The 22086-nt window shown below is 52.3% G+C and overlaps 1 protein-coding gene across 1 annotated transcript in view; it reads left to right on the top strand.

The window, feature by feature from the left end:
• CDH23 (cadherin related 23) overlaps positions 1 to 22086 on the top strand; it is a 434929-nt gene that overhangs the window by 167117 nt on the left and 245726 nt on the right. Inside the window, exons 7-9 of the mRNA XM_081567063.1 lie at positions 4081 to 4275; positions 7931 to 8059; positions 17510 to 17588. Coding sequence (XP_081423189.1) covers positions 4081 to 4275; positions 7931 to 8059; positions 17510 to 17588 — 403 coding nt within the window. The remainder of the gene's footprint in view (positions 1 to 4080; positions 4276 to 7930; positions 8060 to 17509; positions 17589 to 22086) is intronic.

Raw genomic sequence — 22086 nt, 5'->3', positions numbered from 1 at the left:
ATGTTTCTGTGAACCAGTAGCTGGGTGCTCCAAGAATCCCCCAGTGTATGTGCTGGTGAGAGTCCCCTTCCCCCCATTTCCCTGATAGAGCATGGCGCCCAGGATTGGAAATGCAGGAGGTCAGCATTCTTTCCTCTCCAATGGCCTGTCGCTTCTAAGTGTATGAACGGCTCCTTGTCAGGCCTATTTAAAACCTTTTCTAAGTTATACAGAAGTTAAATGGGTTTTCACTGCAGGGCATGAAACATAATCCAAGAAGGTCAGACACAGGAGCATCCCTTCATTTCCCCCTTTTCCTGTCTTCTTGGAGCTTGCTCTTAAATCCTCTGATCAGATGCTCAGAGAGCCTTCGCCTCAGACTATGCAGTATGGATGAGTGAAATGTCCTTTCCTCCCCGAGGCAGGGGGCTGGAGAGCTGACATTCTCGTGGGAGTCGTCTGTCTCCTCTGGGCACTGGCTCCATGTGGGGTGCGCTCTGAAGTGCTGTCCAGCTGCCTCACTGGGGGCTGGCCGCCCTGAAATCAGAAATACCTCTCATGGCAAGAACTACAGGCTGCAATGGCATGCTTTGCTCTGGAGCTTGGGGCTGACACTGGCACTCCTGCAATGTGTATGTTGGATGTAGAGAGGGGGAGGAGGGAAGAGAGAAAGAGCTGTAAGTTAGCTGAGAACCTCATAAAGATCTCCTCCAGACCAGTCTCCTGTGGTTGGCATGTTGGGATGGAGGCTGGCATTGCTGACCCCAGTACCTGGGGAGTTCAGTTTCTGGGGCTTTGAACGTGTGGCTTGTGGTAGGTCCTTTGCAGAGTGCCTGTATCTGTCAGGGTCCCCCAGGAAACAGTTCATCTTGGATAGTTCCAATAAAGGCATTTCAGTGAAGAGACAACTTCCAGAGGGGGTGCAGGGCTAGAGCGACACTAAGGAATGTTGAGGCTCCAAGTACTAGCAACATGGGGAAGTTCTTTCTACTCTTAGGACTGGAGGGGCAAGGGGAAGGGCTGGAGCCACTGCAACCTGGGGCTGGAGAGGAGGGGCTGCTGGGTTGGAACTGGAGGGACTGGGAAAGTAACACCTCAAACCCTTTCTCCTACTGCCTCCTCCCCAAACTCTGAGTTCCTACCAGCCCCTCCCATTGGCAGTCTGGGAATGCAGTGCACTGAGGCCACCCTGGACTGGGGAGGCGGGCAGGGGCTGGGTCATGGCAGAGAAGGGTACTCGGTGGATTTGGGGACTTCAGACAGGGAATGTCCAGTGCACTATCATTAGTAGTCACAGTGCTTCTTTATGCCTCCCTGCCCTACCCTTGAAGATGTTCTTGTCTGCCACCCTCTAGAAGGCATTCAGACAATAAAATCACAACTGCCATCTTCTAAGCACTTAATATATGCGGGGAAGTTTATACTCAGGAGCTCGTCGTGTACTCTTCATATTAACTGTATGAAATATTATTAACTTTGATGCACAGAGAGGGTATTAAGGATCAGAGAGATAAAGTAACTAGCCCAAAGACACAAAGTAAGACTTGGGTTCCAACAGAAGTCTGTCCATCCCTGAAATCTAGCACTTGTCCTTTCTGCCCCCTTGTACACTTGAACACTTTCCCTCTTTGGGAGAGAAAGAGAGCATCTGTTTTCCAAGCCACTGAGCTGGGTAGGGCAGACCTCACAAAGGCAAAGCAGGTTCAGGAACTCAGAAGTGTAAGGGAGTGTGCTGGTTTGGAGAAGTACAAATAGCTCTACCTGCCAGGAAATAGTAAACTGATAAGAAAAGATATTGCACATGATCTTAGCCAAAAGGCCAGGATGTGATACCTGTCAGGAAATAAAGTGAGACCATGAGTCTTGTGACCTATGCAGAGGGGCATGGAGCATCAAGGATGGGATGGAGGAGAGGGGTCTTACCTGTCTGCCCCTGTCTGCACCGTGGGTTGGAAAAGGATAGGATGTAAGCCTGTCCATTCAGGTGGACACTTGCCTGGTGATGGGGGAGGGGCAGCACTCAGAGAGAAACAATGGCAACTCGGTGGCTTTGTCCCCTGGAGGCCCTTTGCAGCCTGATTAGAGGTCTTACAGAGAACATACTTGCCTCCAGCAGACAGCCCTGGGGAAGGGCTTCCAGTGTGCCTGAGACTGGTCTTCGAAGAGAGAAGCTTCTCAAGGTAGTGACCCAGGTCATGGGCAGCAGCACAGAGATGGGCAGCTGTGTGATGCCTTCCTTGGAAGGAGCCTTGCAGGTGTCAGAAGGTACTCAGTCATTGTCCCCGTGTAAAAAGATCACACAAGAATGTTGTCTCTGCCCTCAGGGAACTTTCAGGCCAATCCCATACTCCAGGCTAGAGTGTACCACCCATGCTGGCAGGTGACCTCAGCACTGTGTGGAAGACTTAGGGAAAAAAACTGCCATCAAGGTTTACAGAAGTGTTTCGAATAGAGCTAAGAGATAGGCTTAGAATGAACTGTACCTGAATTTAGGGTCTTCTTTGCCACTGCCTAGCTGTGTGACTTAGGAGAAGGCAATGGCGATCCACTCCAGTACTCTTGCCTGGAAAATACCATGGACAGAGGAGCCTGGTGGGCTGCAGTCCGTGGGGTCGCGAAGAGTTGGACACGATTGAGCGACTTCACTTTCACTTTTCACTTTCGTGCATTGGAGAAGGAAATGGCAACCCACTCCAGTGTTCTTGCCTGGAGAATCCCAGGGATGGGGGAGCCTCGTGGGCTGCCGTCTATGGGGTCACACAGAGTCAGACACGACTGAAGCGACTTAGCAGCAGCAGCAGCAGCAGCAGCTGTGTGACTTGGCTGAGTTACTTAACCTGTCTGAGCCTTGGCTTCCTTTTTGAATGAGGGATCATAGCAAGCACCTAGAAAGCTACTTGTTACAGAGCTGGTGGGTGCACCTCACAGCACAGATGTGGCACAGCACAGTCAGTGAGCGGGAGCAGGGATTGTTTCTTCCAGCCTCTGGGCAGAGCCTCTTAGGTGGCCTATCTTCTGATGTGTCCAGAGCTCACTGAGTCAGGAGTAAATTTACTCATGCAGAATTTTGCAGATGTGGCTTATCTGCCAGGCATTGTGGTGGGCACAACCGTGATGAGAGCTGACAGTTGGGCAGAGGATGCAAACAGATACTTAGAATACAATGTGCTAAGATGCTGTCATAGAGATTCGTTCATGTCTTCATAAAGGATGCTTACTGGACACCTGCCACGTGGCAGACACCTGCTGGGCCAGGCAGATAGAGCTCTATGGCTTCTATGGAGCACATGTACAATGAGAGACAGGCACTGACTGGGGAGTTACAGAGGAACGGTGGGTGATGAAACATTCCAGGGTGCTATGGGACCCTGAATATAATAGTGGCAGGGGTTGAGAGCATGGTAGGGGCTGACCTGCCTTAAAGGTCTGGAAGGCTTCCATGAGGAAGTTACATTTAACCAGAAACCCCAAGTCAGAAAGGGGCAGGGGTCTATCTATATACACAGTGTGTAGCAAAGGGAATCATGGAAGGCTCCCAGGAGGTGGTGACATTTGAGCAGACTTTGTGGGCCTCTTTGGTTACAGGCTGCCATGGCCCAGGGATGTTATATGGATGTCCCATCCCTAGGCAAGCCAGGAAATCTCTGTGGGCCAACCCCACCCCAGACTCTATGCCACCTCCCCATATCACACATCTCCCAGCTCCCTGTCCTTGGAACCTCCCAACACACAGAATCCTGGCTGCCCTCCAGAGTAGCCCGTGCCTGAGGCTTGGGCAGCCAAAGGGCACCAACAGAGAATTCAGAACTGCCAAGAAGCAGGGGTTTGGGGACCAAAAGGCCCTCATCCAGAACTTCAGGATAGGCAGATCATCTTTGGAACTTGTGCTGTTACAGCTACCAGGAGGCCATCAAAAAATGGAGAAAAAAAATAGATATAGCATTTTAAATTCCTGTGAACCCTTTTAGAATAAAAATGACAAAGCCGCAGGTCTGGTTGGCTGGAGGGACGTGGTTAATGGGCTTTGGGGGAATAGTCACTGATGGAGGCAGCTGCTCTGAGCTCCAGCTCACCCTTTTATTTGCTTTGTTTCTCCCCCAGAACACACCGGTGGGGACACCCATTTTCATTGTGAATGCCACGGACCCTGACCTGGGTGCAGGCGGCAGCGTCCTCTACTCCTTCCAGCCCCCCTCCCAGTTCTTTGCCATCGACAGTGCACGCGGCATCGTCACAGTGATCCGGGAGCTGGACTATGAGACCACGCAGGCCTACCAGCTCACCGTCAATGCCACAGTGAGTCCCCGTGCCAGGGGCCCAGGCAGCCAGATGTCAGCCTCCTCCTACCCTCAGAGAGGGCACAGGATGTCAGCCTCCTTCCCTGCTACGCAAGGCTTATAATGGTGATGCTGATGATCATAATAATGATAACAACAGCTGATGTTCCTGACGGTTCATGCTATGTCCCTGGTCCTGTGGGGAGCACTCGAGTGGATTGTCTCCTTTAAACCTCACAACAATGCTATGGCATAAATATTAAGCTACCCATTTTACAGATTAGGAAACCGAGGCACAGGAGCAATTCAGTGACTTGCTCACAGACTCCAGCACCTGCACTGGTAACCCCGTGCATCATTCCTAGTGCAAGATGTCCTCTCTCTCTGAGACACAAGACAGAGGTGTCAGCCCAGCTATGTCGTGACACTGCCCAGCATGCAGGAGTCAGAGAGTCTGGGCATCCTGGCCACTGCGCTAGAGCGACGATACTTACACAGAAGGGAACACCCATCTGTGCCAAGCACTGTGCTTGAGTCCTGGGAATTCCAAGATGAATTAGTCAGGAGAGGGAAGTTCAAGAGGAGTAATTATCCTATTTTATAGCTGACCCTGTTGAGACACAAACCAATGAGTGGTGGGCAGCAAGAACCCAAGCCTGGGTTGTCCAGTGCCCCATGGTCAGAAGTCTGCAAATCTCCAGAACATCATAGCTGCTTGGACTCTGTCACCAGCCGTTGTGGAGGGGCTGGAGGACAGGCAGGCCATGGCCTTAGTAGGGTTCCTTCCTTGCACACCCCTCTTCCCTGCTCCTGGCCATGGCCTCCAAGTGCAGCTGGAGCCTTTAGCTGGCAGCAGGGTGAGAGCCAGCCTGTTGGTCCTTAGACTTCTGTTTACAAAGCTTAGGCCAACTGTTAAACAAATCACAGGAGTCCCTCTTGAGCCTCTGGGATTCATTAGCCTGACCACAGCATCCACCACCTGGCCCCGTGTCACTGCAGGGGGGCTGCCAGTAGCTCTGTGGGCTCTACTTGGCAGATCACAGAGCTCAGATCCCAGGGGAAGACACACTGCATTGAGGCCAGGGGCCAGTTTGAAATATGAGGTTCCCTCAGGATTAGACAAGATCCAGAGAGGCCCCCCAAACCAGGAAATGCAAACTTTTTCTTTCATACCTGGTCCAGGGACCCTGGGGAGGCCACTGCAGATTGTACTCATGTTCTTGCCTTCTCCCCTGGTTAAGTGTTGGTTGCCTGGGAGGACATGTGTGCTGCTATTTGTGAAACTGACTTCTGGGATCAAGGGGACTTGTAAGACCAGAATCCACTTTTGGGGCACATCTGTATCCTTCCGCACACCCTTGCACACTCACTTAATGTGGTGCCCCTCCCACCACTCTCTATTTGCATACACTGGGGCCCAGAAATGCACAGATGCTTGCTCTCTTTTTCACTGTGAACTTGTCCCTGTGGGATATTTTCCATCTACAGTGAAAATGGCTTCAGGCTGGGCCAGTGGCGAAGAGAGCAGAGCCAGGTATAGGCACGAATCTGGCTGGCCGGGCCTGTCGAGAGGCCTGGACTCAAGCTGGGATGGTGAATGTGGTTAAATTGCCATTAATCTTCCAGCGATCAGGCCTTGAAGCAGTGGAACAGGAGGCGCCCTAGATCTAACTCCCTTAGGTCTTGGTGGCTCCCCCACCTGATGCCTAATTCCCTCTCAGGGCTGGCACTGTGCCCTTGGCCACTGGGCATCTCCCCAAGGAGATTCTCCCATGTGGCATCGCAGGGAGCATGTGGGTCCACAGCCTCCGCTGGGTGGGTGGTGGGTGGGAAAACATGTGACTCCCCTGGGAACAAGTTGCTGAGACCTGTAGGCGCCAGAGTGACATCTGGAAGCCTGGCCAGGTGCCTGCCTGCCAGATGTGCCCACTGCCATCCCCTTTCCCCAGCCATGGAGTCCAGGGTGGGCCGTATGGGGGCATCTGTGGCAGAGGCAGGGCTGTAGCCACAGGTGTGGGACAGGAAGGGCAGGTGCCAGACTGGACAAAGCCAGCTGCCCTGGTAAGAGCAAATCATAACCACTGGCATCTCCAGCCCCAGAGATCAAGGGCCTTCCTAACGGGCCTCCCACTCTGGCCCTGTCTGCCTGATGCCCATGCCGGTCCCTAGATGAGAGCTCTGACCACTCTCTAGGGTGGTCCCCGAGCCTGGGCTGTGGGCCCCATCATCTCAGAGGCTGGGAGGTTGGGAGGCTGTCTCCACTTTGGTCTGGATGGACACAGCTCCTCCTGCCTCCAGACTCTCCCCTCCCTTGCTGCAGCCATGACCCATCCTCAAAGCCTCTCCTGCATCTCCCTGGCTGCCCCCGAGGACTCTTTAGGACAACTAGCCTTTTCTTCTCCTTGAAGCCTCAGCATCTGTCTGTATGGAGGGCAGGAGCAGGCACTGGGCTTGTAATGTGCGGACTGCCTTGCATAGTTCACATCATCCCAGACAGACCAAGGGAGATCTAACCCAAGGACAGTCACTTCTCCAGTCCCAGGGCAGAGAATTTACAAGGCCTAGAGTCCATAGAGGTCATTCCCGCGAGTCCCTTCATCTCACAGAAGAGGAAGTCGAGACTCCAGAAGAGGAGATAACTTATTTGAGGTGACTTAGCAAGTCGGCAACTGGGCTGAGGTTAGGGCCTCAGATCAAGACAGATCAAGTCAAAACGACTTGAGTTGAGTCCTGGCTACACACTTATCAGCTATGTGACTCACAGCAAGTTACTTAACTTCTCTGAGTCTGTTGAACTGAAATAACGAGCATTCCCTACAAAAGGGAATGAAATGTCTAGTACAGTGCCTGGTGTATAATCTATTCAGCATGTAGTTTCTGTTCTTCTTGGCTATTGTTATTCAGTAACAGCAACTATTTCATATTTAGGGTAATAGAAGATGGGTTTTGGCTTTTCTTTCTTGGTGAGCTTTTATAGGACTGCATCTCCAACTATGAGGGTTTAAACATTGCCTGCTTGGCCACATGGCCTGCATGGCCTCTCAAGATTCCTTCCAAGAGTTCCCCAAATGTCACAGGCCCTGGAGCTCCCCCTACTGGTTCTACCAGCAAAGTTGCTTGACCAGTCAACCCAGAGTGCAGGGCAGGGATACAGGGCCCAGACTAGCCCCCTCTGCGGTCAAAGGGCTTTTCTTCTGAGGAACTCTCCCATCCTAGCCAATTCCTTTGCTGTCCCTGGAAGAGAGGGTGCAGGAAGTAGGCATGGAGGGAGCAGTGGCCCCCAGGCTGAATCCAGAGAAGGAGCTAAGGGCAGCACCATTCCTTTATCCCAAGCCAGTCACCCTGCCTGCCAGAGGTCACACTGGTCAAGCCTGGGGGTGGGGAGCAGGGGGCAGAGATGTGGCTCTGCCCCAGCGCTGCTTTGTGGCAGTGGATACGCCACCTTCCACTGGGCCTTGGGGGCCCTGTTTGTGTTTTCCTGCTCAGGTCAGAGATCACTGAGGGTTCTTAGAGTTCCTGAGCTCTGTGTGCTAATGTCCTTCCCTGTGGGAGTGTAGGAGTACACATGTACATATGTGCACACGTTTGTGCACATGGGTGTTGTGCATGTGTGTCCATGTGTGTCCTTGTCCATATCACTTAACCTAAGCTGATGTATTCTTTGTCCTTCTAAGGATCAAGATAAGACCAGGCCTCTGTCTACCCTGGCCAACTTGGCCATCATCATCACAGACGTCCAGGACATGGACCCCATCTTCATCAACCTGCCTTACAGCACCAACATCTACGAGCATTCTCCTCCGGTAAGACCCTCCCCCGCCCTTGTGAGACTTCCCTCGCACTTTCGGTGGGCATGGAGGCTCTGTTTGGTGGGATGGGTGCCTTGGTGTTTCTGACTCCCACATGCCTGGCAGTGATGGGTGTCCCAGTGCAGTGAAAACTCAACCCCCTCTTGTACCCCACCTCCTCGCTCTCTTACTTCATGCCCAGAACTCTCCCAGGGACAGAGAGCAGAGACTGGCTAGTGCAAGTGAAGGACAGCAGTTCAGAAAGCTTCAGGTGGGGTGATGGGGAATGGGGATGCCCGTGGAAAATCCAGCCTGAGCTGGAGAGTGAATTTGGACTCAGCCAGGCTCACCAAAACATCAGTGGGGCTCAGCCACACCCCTCACGGGTCAGCTGGTCAATCCGCCTGTCTTGGCCAGCCAACACTGCCCAAGATGGTGGCCACTTACTGTCTGCCCCACGGGCCCTCTCAGGCTTGGCTCCTCCCTGAGAACTCACAGCTCCTGCTGCCCCTTCTAACTGCCCAGACTTTGGGTTTCTCAAGGCCATGTGTTCAAGAGAGGTACCTGATTGGCCGTGGTCTGATTTTGTGCCGTGTCACAAGGTCACAGGTTGCCATCCAGCCTGTAGATTGACTGCCCATGGGCCCTGTGTCCACTGTGGTCTAGTTGACCATGAGACAAAGCATACTGCTGCCCCTAGACAGGGGCTCTGGGTGGGCAGCTTTGCTCAGCTGTGGGCCAAGCAGGCAGTGCCCTGCATCCAGTTTCCAGTAGCCATCCATGCATATGTGTGGACTAGAATAGAATACCTGCTCTGGGCTGATAAATTAGAAAAGGCGGCTCCTCTGGGCAGACACAACCCCTGAACGTGCAGGGGAGCAGCTCTATGGGAAGAAAACTGTGCCTTTCCTTCTGTTGGAACTCAGTATGCTTAGGGGAAGGAAACAGCTTTGAGAACAAAGTGGGGTGCCCACCTGATCATGTGGCTGTTCAGGACCCCACCTGCATGTTTGCACAGCTCACAGGTTTGGGTGCAAGTGAGAGGCAGGTTTCCCTGACCAGATTGCAGGCTGGGCTCCTGGACCACCACAGACTAGGAAGCCTGCCCCCAAGTTTGGTACTGTGGTCTCTCCTGACTGTTGGCCTCTTCCAAGCACCATGCTGCAGGCTCCAGGTGTGAGAGGGTAGCCACTTCCTTCTTGGGGCCATTTGCGGGCTGGAGGATCTGACAAGCAAGGTGGCCTCCTGTTGCTGGTGCCAGAAGCTACTTTGAGAGTAGAGGGGGACATCTAAATGTCCCCACTCCAACCCTTTCTTTCTGAGTGGTCCATGGACAGACAGCAAGAGTTTAGACTTCTGAGACTGAACTCTGCCTCCACCAAAACCTCTTTGCCAATAAACCCACATATTCTCAGTCCTGACCTTTTAGATGAGGTGGGCCCTTCCATCTGTCCTCAGCCTCTGGCCATCCCTTCTTAGCTCTCAGTGCTCCTGCACAGTACACTCACCCTTGGCTTCTCTCCTGGCCTGCGAGAATAGCGCAGCGGGAATGAGGTCTGTTGTGGGCATAGCACCCCATGGGTGCTCAGGAGGTAACTGTGGAATGAATGAATGCATGAATAAACGAACAAACAAATGCTCACCCGTCAGGCCAGCTCTCTTACTATCCTGTCATCCTCATCACACCTTGTGACTGCTCTACTCACCAATCCGAAGTCCACCCATCTGTTGGTTCCCAGCTCACTGACGACCTTTCTTAGAATTCTTTTCCTGGCTTCATCCTCACTGGCCCACCAAGCAGAGCCATCTCTCTCTCCCCTCATCTCTGCTGGAGTTCCCTGTCCTTAGGCTGCATGATTCCCCTCTGAATTGTAGCCAAGCCTGTAACATTCACTGATGTGTAAGTGGGTTACTTTGGTGCTCCTGGTCATCAGGGTGGTTGAGTGTTTGGGTCTCAAACCAAGGCCTCCCAGGGCTTTGTGCCCAGGGTTGAATGCAGGAAATACAGGCAGAGCCAACTTGTAGGTTGAAGTGAGGACATGATGGTGGCCTGGCAGCTGGAGGATCTCAGAACAGGTCCCTGTACTACCATGCGCTTGCTTGGCCAGATCACACAACATCCAGACCTTTTCCTCCTTGTCTCACTAGTGCCTCCTTGGCCTGGTGGTTTTAGGGACTAGAGCACCTAGTAGTGCTAGCGTCAGCAGATATTAGAATGCGGTGGTTTTGTGTTTGGATTGGGTTGGGAGGTCCTAGCTTCAGCCTCATCTCAGTCTCAGTGGTCAGCGAGAAGGGTGTTGGGGTGAGTGTCCTCTGAGACCCTTCAGTTTGTCTCACCTTCCTGGCATCCCTGTATTGTAGCAGAGTAATAGTAAATCAAACTATTACTACAGGTGTTTTTTTCAGATTTGCAGGTTTCTGAGTCCACCTGGCCATTCATTCTATTTTTCATTCATTTACTCACCCTCTAGACGTTTATGAAGTCCCTGCGGTATGCAGGGTCCTGTGCTAAGCCAGCCCCTCTCCTTCCCAGATGATTCCACAAGCCCCTGCTAGGATGACTCCTCAGGACAGGCAAACAGGCCCTTGCTCCCCTTGGCCTCAACCCTCCCTATGCTCTGTTTCTTGGCATCTGATATGGTTCTTTCACAGGATGAGGGACCTTGATATCTCTTTGCCTTGCCACGGTCGTCCCTTTGGCTCCACGAGGCCACTAAAGTCCACGTCTGGGGGGCTCCCAAAGAGCAGGTCTGAATCCCGCCTTTTGTGTGGTGACCAGGCTCAGGCAAGCCAGACAAGGGAGTAAGTTGGGGGTTTCGGTCTCTCCCAGCACCCACAGAATCACCTCTATGTCCTCACACCTCTGCTTTTCCTCCCTGCCTCCAGATTTGAAAGTTTACCTTGCCTCTTGCACAGTTTCCCATACACTCTAAGTCTGATTTTTCCAGGCTTCTAATCGGTTTCCGTGCCTTGATCCAGGCCTTCCATGTCCGTTTACAGTGTGGAAGCCTGATTTAACGCAACACTTCCCAGGCTGGGCCAGGGCTGAGGAGCACCGAGGCCTGATTAGTCCCCCGGGGCCAGAGGCCCCAGGCGTCCCCCATCCCCAGCCCTGCCTCTGCTGGCCTGGGGGCCTGCATCCAGACCCTCTCCCACTGCCCCTCACTCCCCCTCTTTATCTGCAGCTCCCAGCATGTATGCCTCCCTCTATCAGTGTATCAGGCCAGCATGCCTCATCTAAAGTGTATATATTACCTAATAAAATCCTTCTTATTTGGGATTATTGCATCAAATTTTAATTTCCTCACTTGAGCAGCAGCATGTCGGCCTGCCCGTCAGTGAAGGACCGATAGAAGGTGAAAAGAGCGGATAAACTGCACAAATTACTGCCAGCCGATGCCTATCAGCCCTTTGACTGGAATTGACTGGAATTAAGGACTGAGAAATAGGATTTTCTGCCTCAGAATCTGCTGTGGCAGCTCTTGTCGGAAGTTCCCTTCAGCCCTCTCCGGTCTCCTCCCCACCAAGGGCGCCTCCCACTCCCAAAGCAAACTGCACATTGGCCTTTCAAGTCCTTAATCCTGTCATGGAAAGGGGGAGGGGCTGGGCCAGCAGAGAAAGAGGTGGACAGCCCCCACCGCCAAGGCTCCAGCTTCAGCCACTCTCCTGGCCAGCTTCTTTGGAAAGAGGTGGGCACAGAAGGGAGGGTCGTGTTCCTTCTAGAGGAATCCCAGCTCCTCATGACTCTGTCCCAACTTCACTACTGGTACCCAAGCCTCAGAGGCTGGGGCTGCCTGGCAACCCACCCCCACTCATCAGAGCTTGGGACTTTAAGCAAATCCCTGAACCCTTGAGCCACAATCTCTCCACATGTACCCTCACTATGAGGACAAAACGGAGGACCCATGAGGGGGCCCAGCATAGTGCTCAGCTCACAGTAGGTCCTCAGCTAATGCTAGGTCTCCCCGTGAGAGCCTAGCTATTCTCTTTATAGAATGGCCAGAAAACTCCCACCTCCAGCGTTCAGTTCAGTTCAGTCGCTCAGTCGTGTCCGACTCTTTGCGACCCCATGAATCGCAGCATGCCAGGCCTCTCTGTCCATCACCAACTCCCGGAGTCCACCCAAACCCATGTCCATCGAGTCGGTGATGCCATCCAACCATCTCATCCTCTGTCGTCCCCTTCTCCTCCCGCCCCCAATCCTACCCAGCATTAGGGTCTTTTCCAATGAGTCAACCCTTTGCATGAGGTAGCCAAAGTATTGGAGTTTCAGCTTCAACATCAGACCTTCCAATGAACACCCAGGATTGATCTCTTTTAGGATGGATTGATTGGATCTCCTTGCAGTCCAAGGGACTCTCAAGAGTCTTCTCCAACACCACAGTTCAAAAGCATCAATTCTTCGGCGCTCAGCTTTCTTCACCGTCCAACTCTCACATCCATACATGACCACTGGAAAAACCATAGCCTTGACTAGACGGACTTTTGTTGGCAAAATAATGTCTCTGCTTTTAAACATGCTATCTAGGTTGGCCATAACCTTCCTTCCAAGGAGTAAGCGTCTTTTAATTTCATGGCTGCAATCACCATCAGCAGTGATTTTGGAGCCCCCAAAAATAAAGTCTGACACTGTTTCCACTGTTTCCCCATCTATTTCCCATGAAGTGATGGGACCAGATGCCATGATCTTAGTTTTCTGAACATTGAGCTTTAAGTCAACTTTTTCACTCTCCTCTTTCACCTTCATCAAGAGGCTGCCTACCTCCAGCGTAGGGTTGATTAACCTGGGTCCTGGGAAGTCTGCATTTGCTGAAATTGTTTGGAACATCACATTGTGTGCATTGTCTGGGAAGAGGTGTCTTAGCTTTCATCAGAAGCACATGGAGGTTCCAGGCCCCAGAGAATAGTGACTGTCACTTTTATAGCTTTTTCTGTGCACCCAGTGCTGTTCCAAGCACTCCGTGTATCACTTGCTGAGGTATGGGGACTGTTGTATACCCATTTCATACATTGGGAAAACCAGGCAGTGAAAGGTTAAGTAACTCAATCAAACCCTGGCAGTCTAACCACAGAGTCAGACCCTGAACCCCCTTGCTGTACTGATCTTCCCATAATATGGAGTTGGGACCCCACAGGCCTGTGTACCTTTAGCCTCTCTGTGGGAAGACGGGGCCTCCTATTTGCAGTGGGGGTTCTTATGAAGGGAAGAAACCCCGTAGCCAGGTGGGCCCATCTCTAGCCTTTGGGGCCATCTGCTCTCCTGGTCATACTCTGGTGCACCTTGAACTGGGGTCCCTCTCTGGAGAACCAGCCAGCCAGAGTGCCCCCCTGTAGAGGGGCCCAGGCCCAGGGCGGGCACTTCTCCATTTCCTCATCTTAGGAAGTTTCAGGATATTGAAAATATAATCACAGAAACTCTGAAACAAGAGCTGTGGGCTCCCAGGAGCCCCCGTTCCTCCCTGTTAATTCCTTCTCATAACATTTCCCGTCTTTGTGGCTGCACTTGTATTAAAAGCTCAGGGTTTTATTAAAAATGGATTTATTTATCCAAAAAGAGATGAAACCCAAACTTGTCAGGAGCCTTTCAGAGCTCACGTCATAGACACTCAGGCGTGGCTCTTCCAGGGGAGAGCTGACCTCCCTGCTCTCTGGTCCTGGCTCGCCACTGGACCCACTGAGCCCCTGCCCACCCAGGGGGACTCCAGGCCACCTGGCTCGGGGCTTCCCATGGGGAGATACTCACAAGGCTCTGAAAACTGAGGGCTCCCTGACCGCCAGCTCCCCTATCTGCACATGCCAGCACTGGCCCCCTTCCAGTGTTGCTGAGGCTCACTGTCCTGGACCCAACCAGCCACACCAGGCCCTGGTTGTTCACCCGTGGGCAAGCAGCTGTCCCCTCAAGGTTTACTATTTGCTTGTTTGTTTTTATGTGATTTTTGGCTGCGTAGAGTGGCATGCAGGGTCTTAGTTCCCTGACCAGGGGTTGAACCCACATCCCCTGCAGTGAAAGCTTGGAGTCTTAACAGCTGAACCACCAGGGAAGACCAAAGTTTATTGTTTAATGACTGTCTGGAATGGTGCTTTGGTAGGCACTGGGCCCAGTCGACCTGGCAGTCCAAGCCCGGCCCTCAGCAGGCCCAGGGAAGCCAGAGGACCCTCATGCTGGAGCACCCAGCATGGGTGTGAAGCCATGGGCTGTGGTCAGATGGGCTGTGAAGCCCTTTCTGGCAGCTAGAGCCTCAGACCAGTCCCATGCTTTCAGGACCTCCTCCTGGGGACATATCCAAGAAGTTTAAGAGGTGACACCATGTCCTGTTTAAGAGGTGACACCAGGAAAAGCATGCCCCCAAAAGGATCCCCCTGGAGTGACGGGGGAGCCCTTTGTGTAAACCCTTCAGATGTAATGCAGTGCTGCCCAAATGACCTTCCATGGACTGCTAGGTCCAGGGCTATCAAGATGTTACATGAAAAGAGCCTGTCTTCAGCTCAGAAAGCCTGGGAGAGCAAAGGTTGATGGATCTCTTTATCACTTTGCTACTTTTGGGAGCCTTTACCACATTAAAGCAGGTTGTGCATCTCCAAGGGAGGGATGGGGGGTATATTCCCCAGTTTTGACATGAATTAATACTTATCTTAATACTTGTGGCACATAGCCAAAACCTTCATAAATTACAGTTATTATTATATTTATCATATAACCTGTTACAGAGGCAGCATTGTCTGGTGGGTAAGAGCATTTTGGAGCTAAAGTACCTGAACTCGAATCCTGGCTTCATCATTCACTCCTTGCAGTGGGACCTTGTAAAGGCCACTTACCTCATGGCCCTCAGTTTCCTCATCTATAGAATGGAGCTGTCTCCTGGGGTAATTGTGAGGGTGAAATGAGTTAAGGCATAAAAAGTGCTCGTAGTGGTGCCAGGCACAGAGCCATTGCTGGAGAAGGGCCCCTGCTGCTGTGGGTGCTTCACACTCTCTTGCACAGCTCAGGTCCTCAGAACCCACTTCAGGAGATATACCTTTACCGGCATCTTTCTCTGACTTTGTAACAGTCTGTTCCCTGCCCTCCCCCCTGCCCCCAACCAGGGGAATCTAGACAGAGCTCCTGTGGAGGGGTGGGGTTGAGGGGAAAGGTATGAAAGGAAGGAGTCAGGCCTGCTCTCTACGCAGCCTCAGCCTCTGTGTTGTGACCATTTCTCTGCAGTAGATGTTTCCTCTGCAACATTCTCACCTTCCTTCAGCCAAACCTGGGGGTGTTCCGGATTGCCGCATACCTGGGCTCAGAAGAGGCTAGAGCAACAGCTGTGTGTGGGTAGCACTGCCCCAGGAGGGTGAGGTGGCGGACGCCCCTCCTGTGTCCTGGCAGCAAAACCAGGAGGAGTCAAGGAGGCACCATGCCCCCCAGGGCACTCCCTCCAGGGCAGAGTCCTGCATGTCAGGAACCAGCCTCTCTCCACAGGACAAGGTGCTCAGATGGGGGTAGAGGGTGCAGCCTGCAGGCTTCAGTCTCTAGCTGATGAATGGCCAATGCTTCAGAGGCACCATGGCTATTAGAGACTTTCATCAGACATGCAAATGCCAGGGTTGGTATCTTCCTAGGCGCTCTTGAGAGTCCTTTGGACTGCAAGGAGATCCAACCAGTCCATCCTAAAGGAGATCAGTCCTGGGTGTTCATTGGAAGGACTGATGTTGAAGCTGAAACTCCAATACTTTGGCCACCTGATGTGAAGAGCTGACTCATTTGAAAAGACCCTGATGCTGGGAAAGATTGAGGGCAGGAGAAGAAGGGGACGACAGAGGATGAGATGGCTGGATGGCATCACTGACTCGATGGACATGAGTTTGGGTGGACTCTGGGAGTTGGTGATGGACAGGGAGGCCTGGCGTGCTGCGGTTCATGGGATCGCAAAGAGTCGGACACGACTGAGCGACTGAACTGAACTGACTGAACTCTTTGCGACCCTGTAAACTGTAGTCTGCCAGGCTCCTCTGTCCAAGGGCTTCTCTAGGCAAGAATGCTGGAGTGGGTTGCCATGCCCTCCTCCAGAAGATCTTCCCTACCCAGGGATCGAACCCACATCTCTTATAGCTCTTGAATTGGCAGGTAGTTTCTTTACCACTAGCACCACGTGGGAAGCCCATTGATGTTTGAATGTGTCCATTATTTGTCAGCATCTCTTCCTAAAGAGTCTTATACCTCCACATCCCTGCCAGGGCTGTGTCTTTTGCCTGAAGCACGTTCCTTTTTGTTTTCTCTCTCTGGCTGCTCACTCCCCATTCTTGCATGTGTGCTTAGTCAGTCGTGTCCAGCTCTTTGCGATCCCACCAGGTGCCTCTGTCCTTGGGCTTCTCCAGGCAAGAATACTGGAGTGGGTTGCCATGCCCTCCTTCAGGGGATTTTCCCAACCCAGGGATTGAACCAGGTCTCCCGCATTGCAGGCAGATACTTTACTGTCTGAGCCATCAGGAAAGACCAAGAATACTGGAGTGGGTAGCCTCTCCCTTCTCCAGGGGTTCCTCCTGACCCAGGAATTGAACTGGGGTCTCCTGCATTACAGGCAGATTCTTTACCAGCTGAGCTACCAGGGAAACCCCACTCCTCATGAGCCATCCTAAATGTTGCCGTTTGTACAACTCTTTCCTCCTGGTGGACTTCTATATTTTGGGGTACATTTATGCCTCCAAGAAACCCCGTATCTGTATAGCAGTGTCTGTCCATATGTCCTTGACCCCTTACCACAGATTGTGTGCTCCTCAAAATCAGGGGCCCCTGAATCCCATCGTGGGTATTCCAACCCTGGGCCCTTCTCCCCAGGTGCTATAGGGAGAATGAATGGGGTGGGGGACAGAGCCATGGGAGGTAGGAGCTGCTGGTTGCAATGCTGGATGGGGCATGGTTCAGAGAACTATGGTGGCCACCATAGTTGTCACGGTCATCCCTAGAGATACCCACTTTCAGGATTTATGATGCTTTCATTCACAGAATAATTCATCCTTGATGTTCTTCTTTACTCAGGTCCTAGTGAAAACAACATCCCAGGATTTTGTATTATTCATTTTAAGATGGGGCAAACTGAGACCAGAGGAGTGCAGCAAACTTCTCAGGTCACACAGCAACTTGATGTGTTCAAGATAGAGACCAGATCTTTTGTCCTCCTGCTGGTTGCTCCTCTATCAGTTCTTCCCTGAGTGGTTCATCTGAATGAAGGGAGATGGGGAGCAGAAGAGGGAGTGAGAGCATCAGCAAGGTTGGGCCTCTCCATTGGACACTGAGGTATTTGCCTGGGGCCTCAGTGTATATCCCAGGAATGATGGGGGCAGCTAAGGTCTCTGTACTCAGCCCCTACTTCCTAGACTGACCTGAGGTCCCCAGAGGGAGGGAAGCTGTGAGTGTCAGGACACCTACAAGAAGAACAGCACACTGGGGCCTGGCCTACCAAACTCAAGTCCTTTCTCTTTCCTACCCAGGGCACAACAGTGCGAATTATCACTGCCATTGACCAGGATAAAGGACGTCCCCGGGGAATTGGCTACACTATCGTCTCAGGTAAGGCCTGGGGTGCCCTACTGCCCCACCCCTACTCAAGAAGAGGCACTCTAGGAGTGTCAGGCTCTGTGGGTGTGTGGGACAGTGGCATGAGGGGACCTGTCCCAAGGGACAACCCAGGCCAGAGGGCTCAGGAAGGAACTGCCTAGATGAAGGAGGAAGGGGCAGGGGAGGAGAAGAGGAGTTTAAGACAGAGGCTCGGGTGTGGGGGGCCGCTTGGGTGATGGTGGGGGCAGGAGTGTGCATCGCTCTCCGAGGTCTCAGGTGTCTGCACACTTTGGGGCTCTGAGCCCAGGTCATTGGTGACTTTTGTCTAACCTGCTTCAGTACGCTGGGTTTTTCTTTCTTTGTAGTTACTTGGTGAAAAGATGACAGTTTTTACATCATTTTAGAACTAATTCAGCTGCAACTTTGGCTGATTTCATGCTCTCTTCACATTTCTGACCATTAGACAGTCACGTTTATCTGGAATGTTGCAGGGAGGCGTGTAAGCCCTCCTTTCCCACCTAGGCTCTTGGTTGAGCAGCGCAGTGACTGAGTGCAGAGAAAGTTCTGGTTAGTGGGACCCCTGACTCCACATCCCTGCCTAGAGACTAACAAAGCAGCAGCTCCTTGGCCATCTTGGGTCTGGGTGGCTTTGGAGCTAGGGGGCTGTTGAGAGGTACAGGAGAAACTGCTCACTTATACACAGACTCTGGATCAATCTGTCCCTGTTCTCCCACCCCACCCTGGCCTCCCTGTCCAGCCTGCTGGTGAGTGAAAGATGAGCCTGATGCATCTGCAGGGGGAGGGGGGTTGCTATTTGAAGGCCAAAAGGATGGCAGGCCACTAGCCACTAGGCCAGTGTCCACCCCATTGCCCCTCCCTACCATACGGCCAAGAGAGTAGACTTGGCATTTAGGGGCATTCTCCCCCTAAAGCTCAACACACCAATGTATAGTGTTCAAGAACATGGATGGAGTCTCTTGAGCATACTATCTAGGGGTGGATCTCCATACCTCAGTTTCTCATCCATAATATGGGAGCAGTAAGAATGCCTACCTCAGGTGGTTCAAAAATCAGAAGGCTTATTATATGTAAAGACCTTAATAAATGTATGTAAGGTATTGATACTTTGTGAGTGTTAACTGTTATTAATGTGCATGCATGCATGCTTAGTTGCTCAGTCGTGTCTGACTCTTTGTGACCCCATGGACTGTCACCCTCCAGGCTCCTCTGTCCATGGGATTCTCTAGGCAAGAATGCTGGAATGGGTAGCCATTCCCTTTTCCAGGGGATCTTCCTGACCCAGGGATCAAACCCAGGTCTCCTGCCTTGCAGGCAGATTCTTTACCATCTGAGCCACGAGGGTCATCTAATAACACCTTCAGGGTGCTAAGGGTTAGGTGGTGGGAGGGAGACCAGTCACATCCATGGGAATGGAGGAAATCAGGGGTATTGTGGGCTCTCTGTGACCTGCAGCTTCTAGCACAACTGTTAACTGTGCTTCTAAGCCCATGGGACCCTAAGACTCAGGGTGAATGTCAGACCAGCTCATGTGGTGAGCAGCAGCAACAGCAGTGTGGGTTTGGGCCTGTGCTTTCCCCACCCCTCTTTCTCCCCATTCTCATGCCCAGCACAGGGCTCCACAAGAGTAAAGTCCAATTTGTACTTGTAGAGTGGATGAATGGATGGATGGATAAATGAATTAATGTATGTTACTCTAGGGTAATGGGTTTTCAAATTCCATTTTGCCCAAGAATCACCTGGGAGCTCCTACCAAAAATGCAGAGTCCTTGGCATCCATGAAGGTTCTCATTCTATAGGACTAGGGTGCAGCCCAGGAGAGGTCCTTTCTCCTTGAGCCCCAGCAGCAGCTGGTCCTCAGGCCAGGATATGGGAAAGGAGGTCCTAGGAAGGAAGCCATTCTATAGGAATGCAGAGTCCTCTTGGGAATTAGTTGACTCACTCCTGGTGGACAGAGAAGGGAGGCCCATGCTGGTGCTGGTCTCCTTCGTGAGTTTGTCAAATTCGGAAACAAAACAAGTGCCTCCCAGTAACAAGGGGCTTGCGCTGGAGATCTGAGTGAACACCAGTGAGCCCCAAGGCTGATGGAGTTGGGGACCTAGTATAAGCTGGCAGCAAGAAGGGGGCACCTGGCTGGGTAGGGGATTGTCTCCTCTTCTCATCTCTGGGCTGGTTCTAGACATACTCCCAGACAGGAGTGGGGAGCAGAGAGTCAGGACCTGGCCTGAGGTCATGGACAGCTAGAAATCCCTCTCTGATACCAGATGGCCATCCTCCAAGGCATTGGTCTATTTCCAGTCTGTGCTGGGTGCCAAGCCACCAGCCCCAGAACCTCAGGCCCTCTATAACAGAGATGGCCCCAGCCACCCCTTTCCCCTGGAGCAGGAGGCTGGAGGGCAGAGCTGCTGAGGCTTTGGTATCTGGATGGTGCTCTGGAACTTAGAGTCTGGGGACAATTGCCTGCAGCAGCATCGCATGAAATGGCAACATCCTGTGAAATTTCAAGGGACACGCTTTCTTGGGCCAGGTTTCTAAGTGCAAAAAACGATAAGAAGGGAAACCCAGGATATGAAAGTAGAGGTAGGAGATGCCTGCGAAGGTGGGTGCAGGAGGCAGAAATTTCTGGAAAACCTCGAGCACTTAGTGTAGCTTTACAGGATTCCCAAAACAGATGTGCTTTGAGGGCTTTTAGAAAGGATGACAAATGGGTTTTCTCTTACTTGCCAGCTTTGATTGATTGGTAATGGCTGCCTGAAGGGGACCAGGAAGCCAAACAGGTTCAGTGTGGTCTTCAATTGGTAGAGTCTGCTGTGAGTGTGGAAATGGGGGGGACAGCACTGGGGCAGCTGTCTGCCACCCTTGGTGGGATAGCACTTGGACCATGTTTGCAGGGTGGCCATGACGGTCCTCACTGTAATGGGTATCTGTCACCAGCAACCCCACCCGGATCCTTGTCAGACAGTTTGAGGAAAGGGCAGTCCTCTTTCTTCCCTTCCTATCCTGAGCACCTGGTTTCCCTCCCTGCCCTTCAGCCTAGGTCTGGGCTGGCATGGACCCCTGCAAGCCAGCCTCAACCCAAGTCTAGGCAGGCAGACAGACAACAGGGCACACTGCCCAGGGGAGCAGGGGACAGGGGACGATTTGACCTCTTCCTACTTCCCTTGGCTGGTCAGTGTAGACACTACTACAAAAAACATTGTCTGCTGAGGGTCTGGCCTCTCATGCCTTCCTCTCCAGTGGTGTTAAGGCCTGGGTGGCTTGGCCAGTGCCTGTTTGGCTCGAAACGGAAGAAGCGATGCCCTACCAGTGTCCCTTCATGCTGACTGCCCCACACTGACCCTGAGTGCCTGGTGGGAGCACTGGTGCTCCCAGCTCAGGTGCTCTGGAATCATTTTCATTTGAAAGAAAGGACTGAGGGCCTCAGGGGCTCCCAGAGCCAGGTGTGAGTCCTGAGGGCACTGTGGGCTACCCAGTCTCTGGGCACCTTAGGAGCCTGGGCAGGTGGTCTGTCTCAGACACAGGCCTGAGCCCACAGTGATGCATGGCATACGGTTAACCTGCCCAGCTCCCTGAGGCCCCATCCCCTCCAGGCTGTTTATCAGCCCTGCAGCTGGGGGGATTTATGTCCACACACCAGTGCTTTCCCCATTACTAATGACCCCTCTGTTTTGCCAAGAACAAAGAGGCCTTCAGAGGTAAGTTATGGCTCCATTGCCATCAATTTGTTCTCAGCCTCTTGTGGCCAAACTACGACCAAAGAATGACAAGGCTGTTTCCCATTGAGGACCTGGCACGGGCCCCATGCTCCCTCAGCCTGTGCCTGCCCTGCCACTCACCAAGGGCATCACTTCCTGCAGGGTCTGACCTCCTCCAGAGCTCTGCAGGCTCCTGTCCCCAGTGGTCAGCCTCACCTGTGGTCTGAGCAGACACCCTCCCCTGCCAGATGGACATAATCCTGCTTCAGGGGTGGCTGCACCCCTGCCCAGCAGAGCACTGGACTTGGAGTCCAGAATTGTCAGTTTGAGGCCCAGCAGTGCCACCTGCAGCAGGGTGTTCAAGCAAGGCATTTGGCCCTCTTAGCCCCATATCCTCATCTGTGGAACAGAGATGACAACTCCCATGGCAGATAATACGATGCCAGAGAGACCCTAAAGGACCATAAAATATTAAACATTATTAATTGTTGAAGAAAGTTCAGGACAGGGGTTCTTGGGACTCTTACTCATTTCCTCCTTCATTCATTTAAGTATAGAGAAGTAAGTGGTTGAGCATGCAGGCTTTAGGGCCATGTTCAGGGTGGTGACCACTAGCTGAGCTGGTCAGTACGGTTGCCTTGAAATGTACAGAGCTCTTGAAATGCAGCTGGTCTGATTTGAGATGTGCTGTAAACACACAGGGTTTTGAAGACATAGTACGAAAAACAGATTGTAGAATACCTCAATAATGCCTTACATAGATGACATGTTGAAATGGTATATTCAATATACTGGGT

The sequence above is a fragment of the Giraffa tippelskirchi genome, chromosome 2, assembly GCF_054371585.1.
Source record: "Giraffa tippelskirchi isolate mGirTip1 chromosome 2, T2T-mGirTip1v1.2.pri, whole genome shotgun sequence".
Taxonomy (NCBI): Eukaryota; Metazoa; Chordata; class Mammalia; order Artiodactyla; family Giraffidae; genus Giraffa; species Giraffa tippelskirchi.
The sequence above is the reverse complement of the archived record's forward strand: the minus strand, read 5'-3'. Positions and strand labels throughout refer to the sequence as shown.